General features: G+C 41.5%; 1 protein-coding gene and 1 long non-coding RNA gene across 3 annotated transcripts; one reads left to right on the forward strand and one right to left on the reverse strand.

Moving 5' to 3' along the window:
- Window positions 1-1,166: 1,166 nt before the first annotated feature.
- Window positions 1,167-3,863, reverse strand: LOC124219412 (angio-associated migratory cell protein). 2 transcript variants are annotated; one of them, XM_069136110.1, is made up of 7 exons: window positions 3,072-3,863; window positions 2,721-2,996; window positions 2,332-2,476; window positions 2,062-2,261; window positions 1,800-1,976; window positions 1,539-1,720; window positions 1,167-1,468 (listed from the first exon to the last, which is right to left on the reverse strand). In XM_069136110.1, the coding sequence occupies exons 1-7, from the start codon at window positions 3,162-3,164 to the stop codon at window positions 1,396-1,398; spliced, it is 1,146 nt and encodes a 381-aa protein (XP_068992211.1). In that variant the 5' UTR covers window positions 3,165-3,863; the 3' UTR covers window positions 1,167-1,395. The 2 variants fall into 2 exon arrangements, with proteins under 2 accessions (XP_068992211.1, XP_046482877.1); XM_046626921.2 differs by having other exon boundaries at window positions 2,721-2,977; window positions 3,072-3,787.
- A 629-nt stretch (window positions 3,864-4,492) lies between these two features.
- Window positions 4,493-8,254, forward strand: LOC124218861 (uncharacterized). Its single transcript, XR_006883211.2, has 5 exons — window positions 4,493-5,149; window positions 5,390-5,523; window positions 6,549-6,653; window positions 6,927-7,060; window positions 7,315-8,254. It is a non-coding gene; the product is annotated as an uncharacterized lncRNA (long non-coding RNA).
- The last annotated feature ends 13,935 nt before the right edge of the window (window positions 8,255-22,189 follow it).

The following is a 22,189-nucleotide window of genomic DNA, read 5'->3' on the forward strand; positions in this document are numbered from 1 at the left end:
GAGCGCGAGTCACGGCGATTCGACGACCGCACCGCGTTACGGCAGGTGAGCGAGAACAGGGGCAATACTTCGAGGACGAGAGGCCCCACCTGACGTCCCGATTTGAACTCACCAGGGGAAGAAATCCGGAGAAGGAACGAGGATGCAACGACTACCTGCCTGACCTACAGACCGCCTCGCTCTCACAAGGCGGATTCCTGATGATGATGATGATGATAACTGATTCGAGGAGGAAGAAGAAACCGAAGCTCGATCGGGAGGCAGTGTTTAGATTACACGCGTTTCTTAATTCTTTCCATTCGTGCTATTTAGGCATCGCACTTATTCCCGTATGCGAGTGAGGAAAACTTTCTTCCTCAGCCTCTTGCGAGATGAAGACACTTCATTTGCGAATTGTGATGAAAGTAGATCTTAAGGAATCGGAGATTAATGTTAGTCAAGACGATACCGATTCTTCAATAAACCCAAGTTTTAATCATTGAAATAAAGGGGAACCCCAGGTCTACTGATGTATCTACATTGTATGTGGGCATTCACATAATTGCGCATGATGAATCAATTCTACGCAGTCCGAAAACGTTGCGAGCAACATATCAAGATTAGAGCCGAAAAACGAAAGATTTCGTTGGCAATTCCACTGCTGTTGGACTCACGCTGTTTTTGATGTCTTTTTCTGATTCCTGACGGTCCAATTAGTGGAATAAGAGCACTGCAAAACGAATCTCAGACGAAAACTTTGCGAGCTCTGAAAATCGCACAAAAGCAAGGAAACCCCTTTGGATTTATTCAGTTGAAATTTAGCCGATTTGAAGAAATGGTTAAATTAATTCTTTGTGCACTATATCGACGTAATTTTTCGAGAGGAATCGATTGCACACAGTTCGAATACGGTGCGAGCATCTGATCAAGAGTTCCAGCCGAAAAATTAAAGATTTGTAATCTTTCCATTGCTGGTCTGTTGCTCGCTTTGCTAGCTTTTTGTGGTCCTGAGGGTCCAATTAGTCTACAAAGGGCCATACAAGACGATACTAGGACGAAAAAATGTTTTGCTCGAAAAATAAGACTGAATTTTTACTGAAAGTTTTGACAGTTTTGAAAAATGCTGGAATCAACTCTTTGACGCGCTATAGATCATACATAAATGGGGCAAATAATAATCGTAACAATTAAGTTAACAAATAATTCTTTACTGTTCAGTATCTAGTATACAATATAATACAATTTATTTTTCACCATCCTTGATTCATGTGGAAATTTGCTGAGGATAATTATATTGGTGTGATTAAAGAATCACGGGTAATTATCCTCTATCGTATGTCGATCAAAAATCGTTTTCTCCAAGATAAAACCCGCATTTTTGTGATCAATGGGAAATAAATCCTCTTTTGTGATGTGTCAATTTGGATCACCGATATTGAATATCCGGGCAGTGGAGTCATCCGAGGTGGTTAGCATTGTCTTTCCATCGCTATAAAACCGAATCGGTCAATTAATTTAGCTTTCGTTTACGACCGTATAAATCGTTGATTGATTCTTACCGAGAGATTACCAAATCGAGAATATCCGCGTGATGTCCCGTATAGGAGCGAAGCTCTTCACCAGATCTTGCGTCGAACGATCTCACCACTCCGTCAAGACCCGACGAATACAACCGTGTTGTGTTCAGGTGCCAAACCAGCTTGCTTATGCCACTGCTCTGCTGGATCTCGTGCCGAATCATCTGAGTTAAGAAAATCCCACATTTAGGCATAGCGAATGACAAATAATCTTGCGATTCCACCTTCACCATTGGGACCCACCTGTTTTGCGATGTCCCATATGAATATCTGTCCGTTTACTGTGCCTGAAACAGCAACTGGATACTCCGGATCTTTGCAAAATGACACCGCTTCCACCCAATTTCCTTCGTTTCCCTCAGCATCTTCGTCGCCACCAGCAGAGACGTTTGTTTTCAGGTCTTGAAGGACACGGGTGACCTGATATTTGTTATTGGACAATCAACGGACCGAGTTTTTTAATAACTTTGTTTCGAGCCGAATGAAAAATTAAGAGCGTTCTTACCTTGCCAGACTGCGAAGTAGTGAGAATAGTTTTTCCATCCATCCCACCTGATATTAGCAGATTATTATCAGAGTTACAGTCGAGGGCGGTTATCGTAGAGCTGTGACCAAATTCAGAGGAAATTGTTGACAATACTGCTCCGGATTTCAGGTCGAATACTCTCAGTGTACCGTCTTCATAACCAACCGTGATCCGTTTGCCTGTTATTGTATTATAGAGATATAAGTAGGTAAATCTCGATGCGGTGATAAATATCTGATATCATCTTACCATCACGCATAATAACCCCTTGTTCAACCCGCTGACCGTGACTCTGAAATATTTTACATTCTCCACTAGGTATTTTCCACATGTATAAAACCCCACTTGATGCTCCAGCAAATAGAATGTTAGCCATCGGATGCCACCGCATCCACTACAAGATAAATGAAATATAAAGAAAACTTAACCATCCAATGATAATGGAGAAGTTAATTCTGAGATTGCTTGATAACCGGAAGGACCGTAAAATCGTATTTTGTGCTGCAATTCAATTGCAAGCATTTCCTATTACTTAATTTTTCAAATTTGTTCAATAAATTTCAATTCAGCAGCAATCCAATGTAAAATTTACCATTTATCAAGATGGAAAAAGTTAGGAATGTGATAAATAAGCCTACCGTCATATCGCCCATGTTGTAGTCCCAGATAAGAATTCTGTTGCTCATTTTCCACACCTGAATAATGCCATTCATATCTGCAGTTGCCAGATAAAACCCATCATGGTTGAACTCCGTAAAAGTGACACTATCCGAATGACCGGTGCAATTGAGTACAACTCGTCCCGAGGAAACCTCCCAGACATATGCTTTATCATCTTCCCCACCAGTCGCAGCTAGCGTTCCATCTTTATTCAAAGCTCCGCAGAATATAGACCCTGGACACCGGAGTGAAGGCTTGTGTAGACGATAATCAATGTTGTCAGAATTACGGGATCAACAAACCTTGCCAAATAGCATAAGGAGACTTACCTTCGTGGTTACGAAAAACATAGGCAGCGTCGTCCTTAATCGGTTGTTCCTCGTAGCTTTCGGCCTCTTCCTCGGAGTCTTCGGTTCTCTCATCTCGTTCGAGGGCTTCTATGATTTCGTCAGCATCTCCGACGTATACCAGCTCATCCTCGTCCATTTCTACGTCGACAGAAGGAGAAGACGGCGGCGTGTCCATCAGTGTCATATTGTTCGCCGTTCAAACAGTTATGAGGCCACGTGAGATTATGCTTTACTTCATCAGCACGCGTTTCTGGTGTCCTTTGTGGAGGTTAGAATACTACGCGACTCAACACGGGAAAATCAGTTTAGGTTAAGCATTACACATATACAGGGTGGTCGGTAAAATCACCCAGATGAATATCTCCGGAACGAAATGAGGTATAGTACATGAAAAAGTTTGATACAAAACTTGGAGGGTTTAAAGGAGGAAGGATGATGCTGATGTCATTTGGATTTTGCAAGTAACGTCTGATTTCAGATAGGGAACACGTATTATGGGTATAATCAGTTCTGCTTTTGAAATCAAATTCTCTTGCACCCGCTCTGAAAAAACTTGAGCGCCTTCACATGGAAATACATAGAATCCCACGCATGATAACACGCCACTTGCCGCCCGCTAGGTCAGTAAACTTCTTATATGGGTGAGAGGACCTAACTCTCGCCTATGGAGCTCGACCTTGCTCTTATATTTTATATACGCAAATTAAGCACAGAAAACTGCCACACTTCGGTCGCGTTTTCGTTAATTCCGATCGAACGAAAATTGCAGCGAATACCTACACCGGATTCAAAATTGTACAATCACATGACTTATTGCTGTACTTGTCAATCCATTGTGACGCGTACGGAATTTTTGTTGACTTTCCTTGATTAGGCGGGGGCGAGGGAGGGCGGAGGACGTCGTAATTCTACAAAACTATTCACTACGTGATAAACAAAGAAAGGTCATATTATATTAGAATATTCTTTTCTTTTTATTCGGGAGAGATAAAACGAAGCTTCTTAAAACTTCGAGTGTATTTTAACACATATTTGAAAGGTATGAGCAAAAATTTGTATCATCCAACTGTCGCAGAACAGCAGCGTTATTAGCTGACCCGATAACTGAAGAATATATCTTTAGTCAATGGTTGACCATGAAGGGCCTAGACGCTTGACTCTGGAATCGGCAGGAAAGATAAAGTTCGTATTTCTTGTCTGAAATGTAAGCACTAATATCATTATACATCATATCATATCATCATACATCATACATCTTACGTCATATCATACATCATACATGGTATTAAAGTTCGAAAACAAAGTTTGGATGTTCGGATTTTCAGAAAGTGACGTCACCCAAAATTTTTTTTCTCTTGACGTCATCGATCTACAATAATCAGCTAGCCGAATTCCTCAGTCTGGAAACAACCGCGCAGTAGGGCGGACATATGAAAATCGCGCTCCGCAGATTTCGGGTACCGGCTACTCTACCTCTTGGATCCTGCGCTGTGGGTCCGCTTCCTGGTGCGCCTCGAGTTCCAGGACAAGCGCTCCGTAATTTCGGCGTGCCAGCTCCACTAACTGGTGAAACTCGGCTTCTAAGACAAGCGCTCCGTACTATCGGCGCTCCAGGTCCGTTACCTGGTGAAACTCGACTTTAAGGACGAGCGCTCCGTAGTTTTGGCGCTCCAGGTCCGCTACCTGGTGAAACTCGACTTCTAGGACGAGCGCTCCGTAGTTTCGGCGCTCGAGGTCCACTACCTGGCGAAACTCGACTTTTAAGTCAAGCGCTCCATACTATCGGCGCTCCAGGTCCGTTACCTGGTGAAACTCGACTTCTAGGACAAGAGCTCCGTACTATCGGGGCTCCCGGTCCGTTACCTGGTGAAACTCGACTTTAAGGACGAGCGCTCCGTAGTTTCGGCGCTCCAGATCCGCTACCTGGTGCAACTCGACTTCAGGGACAAGCGCTGCGTAGTTTCTGAGCTCAAGATCTACTACCCGGTTAATCGCGACTCTCGGAGGACGAGGAAGACGAGAACAAGGTGGACGAGGATAACGAGGATTTCTGCACGGTGAGTATAACATTTTTATAATATTTAATTACAATTTTGATTATATTCTATCTAGAATTTTTCGAACTTGTCTTGTTTATAATGAATTATTTCAATTCATTTTTCGCGCAAGCAGAAATTCAGTAGCTATAAATGCGCTAATGAAATTTGTTATATTATTAATTAATTAATTGATTATATTAATCCTTACACAATATTTTTGATGTGTTCTTATACTAAGATTATTTATTACAATTCAAGGTATAACTCGGGGTGGTTAGCGGTGGTCGCTGGAGGTGGTTGGCGGTGGTCGGTGGTGGTCGGAGGTGAACGAGGAGGAGGACGAGGAAGACGAGGAGAACAAGGTGGACAAAAAGGACGAGGATTTGTGCTCGGTGAGTTTAATATTTTTGTAATATTTAATGGCAATTGTAAGTATATTTTATCTAAAATTCTTTAAAGTTGTCATGTTTACAATAAATTATATCAATTCATTTTTCGTGTAAGCCCAAATTCAGAAGCTATCAATACACTAATAAAATTTCTATAATTTTTTATAATTTTCTCATAATCTTCTTGGTAAAATGTGTCAATAAAAAAATTATATTAATCCTTACACAATATTTTTTATGTGTTCTAATACTGCAAATATTTATTAGTATTCGAGGTATAACCCGTGGTGGTTAGCGGTGGTCCTTGGAGGCGGTTGGCGGTGGTTTGAGGTGGTCGGAGATGGTTAGGGGTGGTTGCGGGTGATCGAGGTAGACGAGGAGCAGGACGAGAAGCAGGAGGACGAAGAAGACGAGGAGAACAAGGTGGACGAGGATTTGTGCTCGGTGAGTTTAACATTTTTGTAATATTCAATGGCAATTGTAATTATATTTTATCTAAAATTTTTCAAAGTTGTCTTGTTTACAATAAATTATTTCAATTCATTTTCCGCGCAAGCCCAAATTCAGTAGCTCTCAATGCGGTCATAAACTTTCTATAATTTTTTATAATGTTCTTATAATCTTCTTGGTCAAATCTGTCAATGGAAAAATTACATTATTCCTTACACAATATTCTTGATGTGTTCTAATACTAAAAATATTTATGAGTATTCGAGGTATAACCCGAGGTGGTTAACGGAGGTCGAGGAGAACGAGTATTTGTGCACGGTGAATAAAACACTTTTATAACATTTAATGGCAATTGTCATTATATTTTATGTAGAATTTTTTAATCTTGTCACGTTTACAATTGTTCATTTCAATTAATTTGTCGTGCATGCCCAATTTCGTGGCTATCAATGCGCTAGTAAAAGTTCTATAATTTTTCATAATTTTCTCATAATCTTCTTGGTGAAATATGTCAATACATATCCTTACACAATATTTTTCATGCGTTCTGATGCTAAAAATATTCATTAATATTCAAGGTATAACCCGAGGTGGTTAGCGATGGTCGTTGGAGGTGTTTGGCGGTGGTGGGAGGTGGTAACGGGTGGTTGCGGGTGATCGAGAAGAACGAGTATTTGTGTACGGTGAGTAAAACACTTTTAGAACATTTAACGGCAATTGTCATTATATTTTACTAAAATTTTTAATCTTATCACGTTTACAATAAATTATTTCAATTCATATTTCGCGCAAGCCCAAATTCAGTAGCTATCAATGCGATAATAAGATGTCTATAATTTTTTATAATTTTCACATAATCTTCTTGGTAAGATGTGTCGATAAAAATATTATATCAATCCTTACACAATATTTTTGAGTGTTCTAAATTTTACTGGAAATATTTATTAATATTTAAGGTATAACCCGAGGTGGTGAGCGGTGGTGGTTGGGGGTGGTTGGCGGTGGTTGGAGGTGGTCGGAGGTGGACAAGAAGGAGGATGAGGAAGGTGAGGAGAACAAGGTGGACGAGGAGGACGAGGATTTGTGCTCGGTGAGTTTAAGATTTTTATAATATTTCATGGCAATTGTAATTATATTTCGTCTACAATTTTTGAAACTTGTCGTGTATACAATAAATTATTTCGAATCATTTTTCGCGCAAGCACAAATTCAGTAGCTCTCAATGCGCTAATAAAATTTTTATAATTTTCTCATAATCTTCTTGCTAAAATGTGTCACTTACAAAATTATGCAAATCCTTACACAATATTTTTGATGTGTTCTAATCCTGAAAATATTAATTAGTATTCGAGATATAATCCGAGGTGGTTAGCAGTGGTCGTTGGAAGTGGTTGGTGGTGGTTGAGGGTGATCGAGGTGGACGAGGAAGAGGACTCAGAAAAGGAGGACGAGGATGACCAGGATTTGTGCACTGAAAGTGTAAAATTTATATAATATTTAATAGAGTAGAAGTAGGAGTAGGATCAGGAGTAGGATCAGAAGTAGAAGTGGGAGTAGGATTAGGAGTAGGAACAGAAGTAGAAGTGGAAGTAGGATCAGATGCAGGAGTGGGAGTGGGATCAGGAGTAGGATTAGAAGTAGAAGTGGTAGTAGGATCGGGAGTGGGATCAAGAGTAGGATCAGGAGTAGGATCAGAAGTAGAAGTGGTAGCAGGATCGGGAGTAGGATCAAGAGTAGGGGTAGGGGTAGAATCAGGAGTAGGAGAAAGAGACTACCCTACCCTACTCGACCCTACCCTACTCTACCCTACCCCCTACCCTCCCCTACCCTACCCTACCATACCCCCTACCCTACCCTATCCTTTCCTACCCTTCCCGCCCCTACCCGCCACCACTACTTCCACTTCTACTCCTACTCCTACTCCTACTCCTAATCCTACTTCTACTCCTACTACCACTTCTACTTCAATCTTACTCCTACTTCTACTACGATCTTACTCCAACTCCTGATCCTACTCCTATTCCTACTCTCACTCTTGAACCTACTCCTGATCCTACTCCTACTCCTGATCCCACTCCTATTCCTACTCCTAATTCTGAATATTATTGTTATGTAATATATAGACTGCGTGTCGAAATGAATCCCATATCAAAACGAACAATTTTTTTATTGTCATATTATAGCCGATTATAGTAGATAATCTAGTATGTTTCCTATAAAATTATGAAATTTGTAGTATGCATCACGTATTAATCATAAATAAATCATATATATCAATGTCGTACATAGACCGCATATACATTTATACTTTTTGGTCTCTGCATCATTATTACATCTGATCTATTGTTATTCAAGATCTATGTATACATTCTTCTCGCGGGTACCTATACTTTGATTAAATCACTGTTTTGCTACGAATTTTGAATGATATTTATTCTCATTATTAATTTCTTGTATCACCGACACTCGATAAGTACACTCAAGCCAAGTACTGGCATGGGCTCACCATTGCGAAAACTGTGTTACTTAGAACGTGAATGCAGCCGGCATCATGTCGAAATCGGAAACTCTGATGTTCTGCAATCAGTTCTTAACTCTACCATTTGAACATCTCACGGAGCAATTTTCGGTTGTTACATCAAAGCCCATGAGGGCAACTGTCTTTATATTATTCATCCAATGGTAAGACTAACCCCTTTGCATTTTTGGCGGAAATTTTCGTGATTTTGAAAAGTGCTGAAATGAATTCTTTCTGGCACTATTCCGACGTAATTTTGCGAGAGAAATCGATAGAGCGCAGTACCAATACGCTGCGAGCAACGGGTCAAAAGTTACAGGTGGAAAACCAGAACCTGTGTTTTTCACATTTTTCAGTTGGTGATCATTTCGTCGTCATTTCCCTGCTGTTGGTCCCACGCTCTTTCCGCCACGTTTTCTGAGTTCCTGGGGGTCCAATTAGTCGGAAAAGGGTCACTCGAATTGAATCTGAGACCAAAAATTTTTCGTCCAAAAAATAAGTAAGGCTAACCCCTTTGTATTTTTGACGAAAATTTTCGCGATTTTGAAAAGTATTGGAATAAATTCTTTGGTGCACCATATCGACGTAATATTGCAAGAGGAATTGATTGGGCATGATCCCAATACACTGCGAGCGATGGATAAAAAGTGATGGCCAAAAAACCGGAATCCGAGTTTTCGCCTTTTTCAGCTGGTTGCCTTTACGTCGTCATTTCTCTGCTGTTGGTCCGACGCACTTTCTGCTGCGTTTTCTGAGTTCCTGGAGGTCCAATTAGTCAGAAAAGGTTCATACAAATCGAATCTGAGACCTGAAATTTTTCGTCCAAAAAATAAGTAAGGCTAACCCCTTTGTATTTCTGACGAAAATTTTCGCGATTTTGAAAAGTACTGGAATAAATTCTTTGGTGCACCGTATCGACGTAATATTGCAAGAGGAATCGATTGGGCATAATCCCAATACACTGCGAGCGATGGATGAAAAGTGATAGCCAAAAAACCAGAATCCGAGTTTTCGCCTTTTTCAGCTGATGCTCTTTACGTCGTTATTTCGCTGCTGTTGGTCCGACGCACTTTCTGCTGCGTTTTCTGAGTTCCTGGGGGTCCAATTAGTCAGAAAAGGTTCATACAAATCGAATCTGAGACCAAAAATTTTTTGTCCAAAAAATAAGTAAGGCTAACCCCTTTCCATTTTTGGCGAAAATTTTCGCGATTTTGAAAAGTGCCGGAATACATTCTTTGATGCACTATTCCGACGTAATTTCGCGAGAGAAATCGATTGGGCGCAGTCCCAATACGCTGCGGCCAACGAATCAAAAGTTACAGCCGAATAACCTGAACCTAAATTTTCGCAATTTTTCAGCTTGTACTCCTTTCGTCGTTATTTCTCTGCTGTTGGTCCGACGCACTTTCTGCTGCGTTTTCTGAATTCCTGGGGGTCCAATTAGTCAGAAAAGGTTCATACAAATCGAATCTGAGACCAGAATCTTTTGGTCCAAAAAATGAGTAAGGCTAACCCCTTAGTATTTTTGGCGAAGATTTTCGCGATTTTGTAAAGTGCTGGAATACATTCTTCGATGCACTATTCCGACGCAGTTTTGCGGGAGAAATCGATTGGGCGCAGTCCCAATACGCTGCGAGCGATGGATAAAAAGTGATAGCCAAAAAACCAGAATCCGAGTTTTCGCCTTTTTCAGCTGGTGCTCGTAACGTCGTTATTTCGCTGCTGTTGGTCCGACGCACTTTCTGCTGCGTTTTCTGAGTTCCTGGGGGTCCAATTAGTCAGAACAGGTTCATACAAATCGAATCTGAGACCTAAAATTTTTCGTCCAAAAAATAAGTAAGGCTAACCCCTTTCCATTTTTGGCGAAAATTTTTGTGATTTTGAAAAGTGCCGGCATAAATTCTTTGATGCACTATTCCGACGTGGTTTCGCGAGAGAAATCGATTGGGCGCAGTCCCAATACGCTGCGGTCAACGAATCAAAAGTTACAGCCGAATAACCTGAACCTAAATTTTCGTAATTTTTCAGCTTGTACTCCTTCCGTCGTTATTTCTCTGCTGTCGGTCCGACGCACTTTCTGCTGCGTTTTCTGAGTTCCTGGGGGTCCAATTAGTCAGAAAAGGTTCATACAAATCGAATCTGAGACCAAAAATTCTTCGTCCAAAAAATTAGTAAGGCTAACCCCTTCGTATTTCTGACGAAAATTTTCGCGATTTTGAAAAGTACTGGAATAAATTCTTTGGTGCACCATATCGACGTAATATTGCAAGAGGAATCGATTGGGCATAATCCCAATACACTGCGAGCGATGGATGAAAAGTGATAGCCAAAAAACCAGAATCCGAGTTTTCGCCTTTTTCAGCTGATGCTCTTTACGTCGTTATTTCGCTGCTGTTGGTCCGACGCACTTTCTGCTGCGTTTTCTGAGTTCCTGGGGGTCCAATTAGTCAGAAAAGGTTCATACAAATCGAATCTGAGACCAAAAATTTTTTGTCCAAAAAATAAGTAAGGCTAACCCCTTTCCATTTTTGGCGAAAATTTTTGCGATTTTGAAAAGTGCCGGAATAAATTCTTTGATGCACTGTTCCGACGTAGTTTCGCGAGAGAAATCGATTGGGCACAGTCCCAATACGCTGCGGTCAACGAATCAAAAGTTACAGCCGAATAACCTGAACCTAAATTTTCGCAATTTTTCAGCTTGTACTCCTTCCGTCGTTATTTCTCTGCTGTTGGTCCGACGCACTTTCTGCTGCGTTTTCTGAGTTCCTGGGGGTCTAATTAGTCAGAAAAGGTTCATACAAATCGAATCTGAGACCAGAATCTTTTGGTCCAAAAAATGAGTAAGGCTAACCCCTTAGTATTTTTGGCGAAAATTTTCGCGATTTTGTAAAGTGCTGGAATACATTCTTCGATGCACTATTCCGACGCAGTTTTGCGAGAGAAATCGATTGGGCGCAGTCCCAATACACTGCGAGCGATGGATGAAAAGTGATAGCCAAAAAACCAGAATCCGAGTTTTCGCCTTTTTCAGCTAATGCTCTTTACGTCGTTATTTCGCTGCTGTTGGTCCGACGCACTTTCTGCTGCGTTTTCTGAGTTCCTGGGGGTCCAATTAGTCAGAAAAGGTTCATACAAATCGAATCTGAGACCAAAAATTTTTTGTCCAAAAAATAAGTAAGGCTAACCCCTTTCCATTTTTGGCGAAAATTTTTGCGATTTTGAAAAGTGCCGGAATAAATTCTTTGATGCACTGTTCCGACGTAGTTTCGCGAGAGAAATCGATTGGGCACAGTCCCAATACGCTGCGGTCAACGAATCAAAAGTTACAGCCGAATAACCTGAACCTAAATTTTCGCAATTTTTCAGCTTGTACTCCTTCCGTCGTTATTTCTCTGCTGTTGGTCCTACGCACTTTTTGCTGCGTTTTCTGAGTTCCTGGTGGTCCAATCAGGCAGTAAAGTGTCATACAAATCGAATTTGAGACCAAAAATTTTTTCCCCAAAAAATAAGTAAGGCTAACCCCTTTGTATTTTTGGCGAAAATTTTCGTGATTTTGAGAAGTGCTGGAATAAATTCTTTCTGGCGCTATTCCGACGTAATTTCACGAGAGAAATCGATTGAGCGCAGTCCGAATAGGCAGCGATCAACGGATCAAAAGTTACAGCCAGAAAACAAGTTCCTGTGTTTTAGATACTTTTCAGCTGGTGCTCTTTCCATCGTTGTTTCTCTGCTGTTGGTCCTACGCACTTTTTGCTGCGTTTTCTGAGTTCCTGGTGGTCCAATCAGGCAGTAAAGTGTCATACAAATCGAATCAGAGACCAAAACTTTTTTGTCCAAAAAATAAGTAAGGCTAACCCCTTTCCATTTTTGGCGAAAATTTTTGCGATTTTGAAAAGTGCCGGAATAAATTCTTTGATGCACTGTTCCGACGTAGTTTTGCGAGAGAAATCGATTGGGCACAGTCCCAATACGCTGCGGTCAACGAATCAAAAGTTACAGCCGAATAACCTGAACCTAAATTTTCGCAATTTTTCAGCTTGTACTCCTTCCGTCGTTATTTCTCTGCTGTTGGTCCGACGCACTTTCTGCTGCGTTTTCTGAGTTCCTGGGGGTCTAATTAGTCAGAAAAGGTTCATACAAATCGAATCTGAGACCAAAAATTTTTGGTCCTAAAAATAAGTAGGGCTAACCCCTTTCCATTTTTGGCGAAAATTTTTGCGATTTTGAAAAGTGCCGGAATAAATTCTTTGATGCACTGTTCCGACGTAGTTTCGCGAGAGAAATCGATTGGGCACAGTCCCAATACGCTGCGGTCAACGAATCAAAAGTTACAGCCGAATAACCTGAACCTAAATTTTCGCAATTTTTCAGCTTGTACTCCTTCCGTCGTTATTTCTCTGCTGTTGGTCCGACGCACTTTCTGCTGCGTTTTCTGAGTTCCTGGGGGTCTAATTAGTCAGAAAAGGTTCATACAAATCGAATCTGATACCAAAAATTTTTCGTCCAAAAAATAAGTAAGGCTAACCCCTTTGTATTTTTGGCGAAAATTTTCGCGATTTTGAAAAGTGCTGGAATACATTCTTTGATGCACTATTCCGACGTAGTTTTGCGAGAGAAATCGATTGGGCGCAGTCCCAATACGCTGCGATTGATGGATAAAAAGTGATAGCCAAAAAACCAGAATCCGAGTTTTCGCCGTTTTCAGCTGATGCTCTTTACGTCGTTATTTCGCTGCTGTTGGTCCGACGCACTTTCTGCTGCGTTTTCTGAGTTCCTGGGGGTCCAATTAGTCAGAAAAGGTTCATACAAATCGAATCTGAGACCAAAAATTTTTTGTCCAAAAAATAAGTAAGGCTAACCCCTTTCCATTTTTGGCGAAAATTTTTGCGATTTTGAAAAGTGCCGGAATAAATTCTTTGATGCACTGTTCCGACGTAGTTCCGCGAGAGAAATCGATTGGGCACAGTCCCAATACGCTGCGGTCAACGAATCAAAAGTTACAGCCGAATAACCTGAACCTAAATTTTCGCAATTTTTCAGCTTGTACTCCTTCCGTCGTTATTTCTCTGCTGTTGGTCCGACGCACTTTCTGCTGCGTTTTGTGAGTTCCTGGGGGTCTAATTAGTCAGAAAAGGTTCATACAAATCGAATCTGAGACCAAAAATTTTTGGTCCAAAAAATAAGTAAGGCTAACCCCTTTCCATTTTCGGCGAAAATTTTTGCGATTTTGAAAAGTGCCGGAATAAATTCTTTGATGCACTGTTCCGACGTAGTTTCGCGAGAGAAATCGATTGGGCACAGTCCCAATACGCTGCGGTCAACGAATCAAAAGTTACAGCCGAATAACCTGAACCTAAATTTTCGCAATTTTTCAGCTTGTACTCCTTCCGTCGTTATTTCTCTGCTGTTGGTCCGACGCACTTTCTGCTGCGTTTTCTGAGTTCCTGGGGGTCTAATTAGTCAGAAAAGGTTCATACAAATCGAATCTGAGACCAGAATCTTTTGGTCCAAAAAATGAGTAAGGCTAACCCCTTAGTATTTTTGGCGAAAATTTTCGCGATTTTGTAAAGTGCTGGAATACATTCTTCGATGCACTATTCCGACGCAGTTTTGCGAGAGAAATCGATTGGGCGCAGTCCCAATACACTGCGAGCGATGGATGAAAAGTGATAGCCAAAAAACCAGAATCCGAGTTTTCGCCTTTTTCAGCTAATGCTCTTTACGTCGTTATTTCGCTGCTGTTGGTCCGACGCACTTTCTGCTGCGTTTTCTGAGTTCCTGGGGGTCCAATTAGTCAGAAAAGGTTCATACAAATCGAATCTGAGACCAAAAATTTTTTGTCCAAAAAATAAGTAAGGCTAACCCCTTTCCATTTTTGGCGAAAATTTTTGCGATTTTGAAAAGTGCCGGAATAAATTCTTTGATGCACTGTTCCGACGTAGTTCCGCGAGAGAAATCGATTGGGCACAGTCCCAATACGCTGCGGTCAACGAATCAAAAGTTACAGCCGAATAACCTGAACCTAAATTTTCGCAATTTTTCAGCTTGTACTCCTTCCGTCGTTATTTCTCTGCTGTTGGTCCGACGCACTTTCTGCTGCGTTTTGTGAGTTCCTGGGGGTCTAATTAGTCAGAAAAGGTTCATACAAATCGAATCTGAGACCAAAAATTTTTGGTCCAAAAAATAAGTAAGGCTAACCCCTTTCCATTTTCGGCGAAAATTTTTGCGATTTTGAAAAGTGCCGGAATAAATTCTTTGATGCACTGTTCCGACGTAGTTTCGCGAGAGAAATCGATTGGGCACAGTCCCAATACGCTGCGGTCAACGAATCAAAAGTTACAGCCGAATAACCTGAACCTAAATTTTCGCAATTTTTCAGCTTGTACTCCTTCCGTCGTTATTTCTCTGCTGTTGGTCCGACGCACTTTCTGCTGCGTTTTCTGAGTTCCTGGGGGTCTAATTAGTCAGAAAAGGTTCATACAAATCGAATCTGAGACCAGAATCTTTTGGTCCAAAAAATGAGTAAGGCTAACCCCTTAGTATTTTTGGCGAAAATTTTCGCGATTTTGTAAAGTGCTGGAATACATTCTTCGATGCACTATTCCGACGCAGTTTTGCGAGAGAAATCGATTGGGCGCAGTCCCAATACACTGCGAGCGATGGATGAAAAGTGATAGCCAAAAAACCAGAATCCGAGTTTGCGCCTTTTTCAGCTAATGCTCTTTACGTCGTTATTTCGCTGCTGTTGGTCCGACGCACTTTCTGCTGCGTTTTCTGAGTTCCTGGGGGTCCAATTAGTCAGAAAAGGTTCATACAAATCGAATCTGAGACCAAAAATTTTTTGTCCAAAAAATAAGTAAGGCTAACCCCTTTCCATTTTTGGCGAAAATTTTTGCGATTTTGAAAAGTGCCGGAATACACTCTTTGATGCACTGTTCCGACGTAGTTTCGCGAGAGAAATCGATTGGGCACAGTCCCAATACGCTGCGGTCAACGAATCAAAAGTTACAGCCGAATAACCTGAACCTAAATTTTCGCAATTTTTCAGCTTGTACTCCTTCCGTCGTTATTTCTCTGCTGTTGGTCCGACGCACTTTCTGCTGCGTTTTCTGAGTTCCTGGGGGTCCAATTAGTCAGAAAAGGTTCATACAAATCGAATCTGAGACCAGAATCTTTTGGTCCAAAAAATGAGTAGGGCTAACCCCTTTCCATTTTTGGCGAAAATTTTTGCGATTTTGAAAAGTGCCGGAATAAATTCTTTGATGCACTGTTCCGACGTAGTTTCGCGAGAGAAATCGATTGGGCACAGTCCCAATACGCTGCGGTCAACGAATCAAAAGTTACAGCCGAATAACCTGAACCTAAATTTTCGCAATTTTTCAGCTTGTACTCCTTCCGTCGTTATTTCTCTGCTGTTGGTCCGACGCACTTTCTGCTGCGTTTTCTGAGTTCCTGGGGGTCTAATTAGTCAGAAAAGGTTCATACAAATCGAATCTGATACCAAAAATTTTTCGTCCAAAAAATAAGTAAGGCTAACCCCTTTGTATTTTTGGCGAAAATTTTCGCGATTTTGAAAAGTGCTGGAATACATTCTTTGATGCACTATTCCGACGTAGTTTTGCGAGAGAAATCGATTGGGCGCAGTCCCAATACGCTGCGATTGATGGATAAAAAGTGATAGCCAAAAAACCAGAATCCGAGTTTTCGCCGTTTTCAGCTGATGCTCTTTACGTCGTTATTTCGCTGCTGTTGGTCCGACGCACTTTCTGCTGCGTTTTCTGAGTTCCTGGGGGTCCAATTAGTCAGAAAAGGTTCATACAAATCGAATCTGAGACCAAAAATTTTTTGTCCAAAAAATAAGTAAGGCTAACCCCTTTCCATTTTTGGCGAAAATTTTTGCGATTTTGAAAAGTGCCGGAATAAATTCTTTGATGCACTGTTCCGACGTAGTTCCGCGAGAGAAATCGATTGGGCACAGTCCCAATACGCTGCGGTCAACGAATCAAAAGTTACAGCCGAATAACCTGAACCTAAATTTTCGCAATTTTTCAGCTTGTACTCCTTCCGTCGTTATTTCTCTGCTGTTGGTCCGACGCACTTTCTGCTGCGTTTTGTGAGTTCCTGGGGGTCTAATTAGTCAGAAAAGGTTCATACAAATCGAATCTGAGACCAAAAATTTTTGGTCCAAAAAATAAGTAAGGCTAACCCCTTTCCATTTTCGGCGAAAATTTTTGCGATTTTGAAAAGTGCCGGAATAAATTCTTTGATGCACTGTTCCGACGTAGTTTCGCGAGAGAAATCGATTGGGCACAGTCCCAATACGCTGCGGTCAACGAATCAAAAGTTACAGCCGAATAACCTGAACCTAAATTTTCGCAATTTTTCAGCTTGTACTCCTTCCGTCGTTATTTCTCTGCTGTTGGTCCGACGCACTTTCTGCTGCGTTTTCTGAGTTCCTGGGGGTCTAATTAGTCAGAAAAGGTTCATACAAATCGAATCTGAGACCAGAATCTTTTGGTCCAAAAAATGAGTAAGGCTAACCCCTTAGTATTTTTGGCGAAAATTTTCGCGATTTTGTAAAGTGCTGGAATACATTCTTCGATGCACTATTCCGACGCAGTTTTGCGAGAGAAATCGATTGGGCGCAGTCCCAATACACTGCGAGCGATGGATGAAAAGTGATAGCCAAAAAACCAGAATCCGAGTTTTCGCCTTTTTCAGCTAATGCTCTTTACGTCGTTATTTCGCTGCTGTTGGTCCGACGCACTTTCTGCTGCGTTTTCTGAGTTCCTGGGGGTCCAATTAGTCAGAAAAGGTTCATACAAATCGAATCTGAGACCAAAAATTTTCTGTCCAAAAAATAAGTAAGGCTAACCCCTTTCCATTTTTGGCGAAAATTTTTGCGATTTTGTAAAGTGCTGGAATACATTCTTCGATGCACTATTCCGACGTAGTTTCGCGAGAGAAATCGATTGGGCGCAATCCCAATACGCTGCGGTCAACGAATCAAAAGTTACAGCCGAATAACCTGAACCTAAATTTTCGCAATTTTTCAGCTTGTACTCCTTCCGTCGTTATTTCTCTGCTGTTGGTCCGACGCACTTTCTGCTGCGTTTTGTGAGTTCCTGGGGGTCTCATTAGTCGGAAAAGGTTCATACAAATCGAATCTGAGACCAAAAATTTTTGGTCCAAAAAATAAGTAGGGCTAACCCCTTTCCATTTTTGGCGAAAATTTTTGGGATTTTGAAAAGTGCCGGAATAAATTCTTTGATGCACTGCTCCGACGTAGTTTCGCGAGAGAAATCGATTGGGCACAGTCCCAATACGCTGCGGTCAACGAATCAAAAGTTACAGCCGAATAACCTGAACCTAAATTTTCGCAATTTTTCAGCTTGTACTCCTTCCGTCGTTATTTCTCTGCTGTTGGTCCGACGCACTTTCTGCTGCGTTTTCTGAGTTCCTGGGGGTCTAATTAGTCAGAAAAGGTTCATACAAATCGAATCTGAGACCAAAAATTTTTGGTCCTAAAAATAAGTAGGGCTAACCCCTTTCCATTTTTGGCGAAAATTTTTGCGATTTTGAAAAGTGCCGGAATAAATTCTTTGATGCACTGTTCCGACGTAGTTCCGCGAGAGAAATCGATTGGGCACAGTCCCAATACGCTGCGGTCAACGAATCAAAAGTTACAGCCGAATAACCTGAACCTAAATTTTCGCAATTTTTCAGCTTGTACTCCTTCCGTCGTTATTTCTCTGCTGTTGGTCCGACGCACTTTCTGCTGCGTTTTGTGAGTTCCTGGGGGTCTAATTAGTCAGAAAAGGTTCATACAAATCGAATCTGAGACCAAAAATTTTTGGTCCAAAAAATAAGTAAGGCTAACCCCTTTCCATTTTCGGCGAAAATTTTCGCGATTTTGAAAAGTGCCGGAATAAATTCTTTGATGCACTATTCCGACGTAGTTTTGCGAGAGAAATCGATTGGGCGCAGTCCCAATACGCTGCGGTCAACGAGTCAAAAGTTACAGCCAAATAACCTGAACCTAAATTTTCGCCATTTTTCAGCTTGTACTCCTTCCGTCGTTATTTCTCTGCTGTTGGTCCGACGCACTTTCTGCTGCGTTTTCTGAGTTCCTGGGGGTCCAATTAGTCAGATAAGGGTCATACGAATCGAATCTGAGACCAAAAATTTTTCGTCCAAAAAATAAGTAAGGCTAACCCCTTTCCATTTTTGGCGAAAATTTTCGCGATTTTGAAAAGTGCCGGAATAAATTCTTTGATGCACTGCTCCGACGTAGTTTTGCGAGAGAAATCGATTGGGCGCAGTCCCAATACGCTGCGATTGATGGATAAAAAGTGATAGCCAAAAAACCAGAATCCGAGTTTTCGCCGTTTTCAGCTGATGCTCTTTACGTCGTTATTTCGCTGCTGTTGGTCCGACGCACTTTCTGCTGCGTTTTCTGAGTTCCTGGGGGTCCAATTAGTCAGAAAAGGTTCATACAAATCGAATCTGAGACCAAAAATTTTTTGTCCAAAAAATAAGTAAGGCTAACCCCTTTCCATTTTTGGCGAAAATTTTTGCGATTTTGAAAAGTGCCGGAATAAATTCTTTGATGCACTGTTCCGACGTAGTTCCGCGAGAGAAATCGATTGGGCACAGTCCCAATACGCTGCGGTCAACGAATCAAAAGTTACAGCCGAATAACCTGAACCTAAATTTTCGCAATTTTTCAGCTTGTACTCCTTCCGTCGTTATTTCTCTGCTGTTGGTCCGACGCACTTTCTGCTGCGTTTTGTGAGTTCCTGGGGGTCTAATTAGTCAGAAAAGGTTCATACAAATCGAATCTGAGACCAAAAATTTTTGGTCCAAAAAATAAGTAAGGCTAACCCCTTTCCATTTTCGGCGAAAATTTTTGCGATTTTGAAAAGTGCCGGAATAAATTCTTTGATGCACTGTTCCGACGTAGTTTCGCGAGAGAAATCGATTGGGCACAGTCCCAATACGCTGCGGTCAACGAATCAAAAGTTACAGCCGAATAACCTGAACCTAAATTTTCGCAATTTTTCAGCTTGTACTCCTTCCGTCGTTATTTCTCTGCTGTTGGTCCGACGCACTTTCTGCTGCGTTTTCTGAGTTCCTGGGGGTCTAATTAGTCAGAAAAGGTTCATACAAATCGAATCTGAGACCAGAATCTTTTGGTCCAAAAAATGAGTAAGGCTAACCCCTTAGTATTTTTGGCGAAAATTTTCGCGATTTTGTAAAGTGCTGGAATACATTCTTCGATGCACTATTCCGACGCAGTTTTGCGAGAGAAATCGATTGGGCGCAGTCCCAATACACTGCGAGCGATGGATGAAAAGTGATAGCCAAAAAACCAGAATCCGAGTTTGCGCCTTTTTCAGCTAATGCTCTTTACGTCGTTATTTCGCTGCTGTTGGTCCGACGCACTTTCTGCTGCGTTTTCTGAGTTCCTGGGGGTCCAATTAGTCAGAAAAGGTTCATACAAATCGAATCTGAGACCAAAAATTTTTTGTCCAAAAAATAAGTAAGGCTAACCCCTTTCCATTTTTGGCGAAAATTTTTGCGATTTTGAAAAGTGCCGGAATACACTCTTTGATGCACTGTTCCGACGTAGTTTCGCGAGAGAAATCGATTGGGCACAGTCCCAATACGCTGCGGTCAACGAATCAAAAGTTACAGCCGAATAACCTGAACCTAAATTTTCGCAATTTTTCAGCTTGTACTCCTTCCGTCGTTATTTCTCTGCTGTTGGTCCGACGCACTTTCTGCTGCGTTTTCTGAGTTCCTGGGGGTCCAATTAGTCAGAAAAGGTTCATACAAATCGAATCTGAGACCAGAATCTTTTGGTCCAAAAAATGAGTAAGGCTAACCCCTTAGTATTTTTGGCGAAAATTTTCGCGATTTTGTAAAGTGCTGGAATACATTCTTCGATGCACTATTCCGACGCAGTTTTGCGAGAGAAATCGATTGGGCGCAGTCCCAATACACTGCGAGCGATGGATGAAAAGTGATAGCCAAAAAACCAGAATCCGAGTTTTCGCCTTTTTCAGCTAATGCTCTTTACGTCGTTATTTCGCTGCTGTTGGTCCGACGCACTTTCTGCTGCGTTTTCTGAGTTCCTGGGGGTCCAATTAGTCAGAAAAGGTTCATACAAATCGAATCTGAGACCAAAAATTTTCTGTCCAAAAAATAAGTAAGGCTAACCCCTTTCCATTTTTGGCGAAAATTTTTGCGATTTTGTAAAGTGCTGGAATACATTCTTCGATGCACTATTCCGACGTAGTTTCGCGAGAGAAATCGATTGGGCGCAGTCCCAATACGCTGCGGTCAACGAATCAAAAGTTACAGCCGAATAACCTGAACCTAAATTTTCGCAATTTTTCAGCTTGTACTCCTTCCGTCGTTATTTCTCTGCTGTTGGTCCGACGCACTTTCTGCTGCGTTTTGTGAGTTCCTGGGGGTCTCATTAGTCGGAAAAGGTTCATACAAATCGAATCTGAGACCAAAAATTTTTGGTCCAAAAAATAAGTAGGGCTAACCCCTTTCCATTTTTGGCGAAAATTTTTGCGATTTTGTAAAGTGCTGGAATACATTCTTCGATGCACTATTCCGACGTAGTTTCGCGAGAGAAATCGATTGGGCGCAGTCCCAATACGCTGCGGTCAACGAATCAAAAGTTACAGCCGAATAACCTGAACCTAAATTTTCGCAATTTTTCAGCTTGTACTCCTTCCGTCGTTATTTCTCTGCTGTTGGTCCAACGCACTTTCTGCTGCGTTTTCTGAGTTCCTGGGGGTCCAATCAGTCAGAAAAGGTTCACACAAATCGAATCTGAGACCAAAAATTTTTCGTCCAAAAAATAAGTAAGGCTAACCCCTTTGTATTATTGTCGAAAATTTTCGCGATTTTGTAAAGTGCTGGAATACATTCTTTGATGCACTATTCCGACGTAGTTTTGCGAGAAAAATCGAATGGGCGCAGTCCCAATACGCTGCGAGCGATGGATAAAAAGTGATAGCCAAAAAACCAGAATCCGAGTTTTCGCCTTTTTCAGCTGATGCTCTTTACGTCGTTATTTCTCTGCTGTTGGTCCGACGCACTTTCTGCTGCGTTTTCTGAGTTCCTGGGGGTCTAATTAGTCAGAAAAGGTTCATACAAATCGAATCTGAGACCAAAAATTTTTTGTCCAAAAAATAAGTAAGGCTAACCCCTTTCCATTTTCGGCGAAAATTTTTGCGATTTTGAAAAGTGCCGGAATAAATTCTTTGATGCACTGTTCCGACGTAGTTTCGCGAGAGAAATCGATTGGGCACAGTCCCAATACGCTGCGGTCAACGAATCAAAAGTTACAGCCGAATAACCTGAACCTAAATTTTCGCAATTTTTCAGCTTGTACTCCTTCCGTCGTTATTTCTCTGCTGTTGGTCCGACGCACTTTCTGCTGCGTTTTCTGAGTTCCTGGGGGTCTAATTAGTCAGAAAAGGTTCATACAAATCGAATCTGAGACCAGAATCTTTTGGTCCAAAAAATGAGTAAGGCTAACCCCTTAGTATTTTTGGCGAAAATTTTCGCGATTTTGTAAAGTGCTGGAATACATTCTTCGATGCACTATTCCGACGCAGTTTTGCGAGAGAAATCGATTGGGCGCAGTCCCAATACACTGCGAGCGATGGATGAAAAGTG

The sequence above is a fragment of the Neodiprion pinetum genome, chromosome 5, assembly GCF_021155775.2.
Source record: "Neodiprion pinetum isolate iyNeoPine1 chromosome 5, iyNeoPine1.2, whole genome shotgun sequence".
Taxonomy (NCBI): Eukaryota; Metazoa; Arthropoda; class Insecta; order Hymenoptera; family Diprionidae; genus Neodiprion; species Neodiprion pinetum.

What these genes read in the sequence shown, in the direction of transcription:
- LOC124219412 (XM_046626921.2), bottom strand. Translation starts at nt 3,276, where the DNA reads ATGACACTGATGGACACGCCGCCGTCTTCTCCTTCTGTCGACGTAGAA. An exon ending in ACAACATGGGCGATATGACG is followed by an intron (nt 2,477 to 2,720) that starts GTAGGCTTATTT and finishes TTTATCTTGTAG; the next exon opens with TGGATGCGGTGGCATCCGAT. An exon ending in CTACTTCGCAGTCTGGCAAG is followed by an intron (nt 1,977 to 2,061) that starts GTAAGAACGCTC and finishes AACAAATATCAG; the next exon opens with GTCACCCGTGTCCTTCAAGA.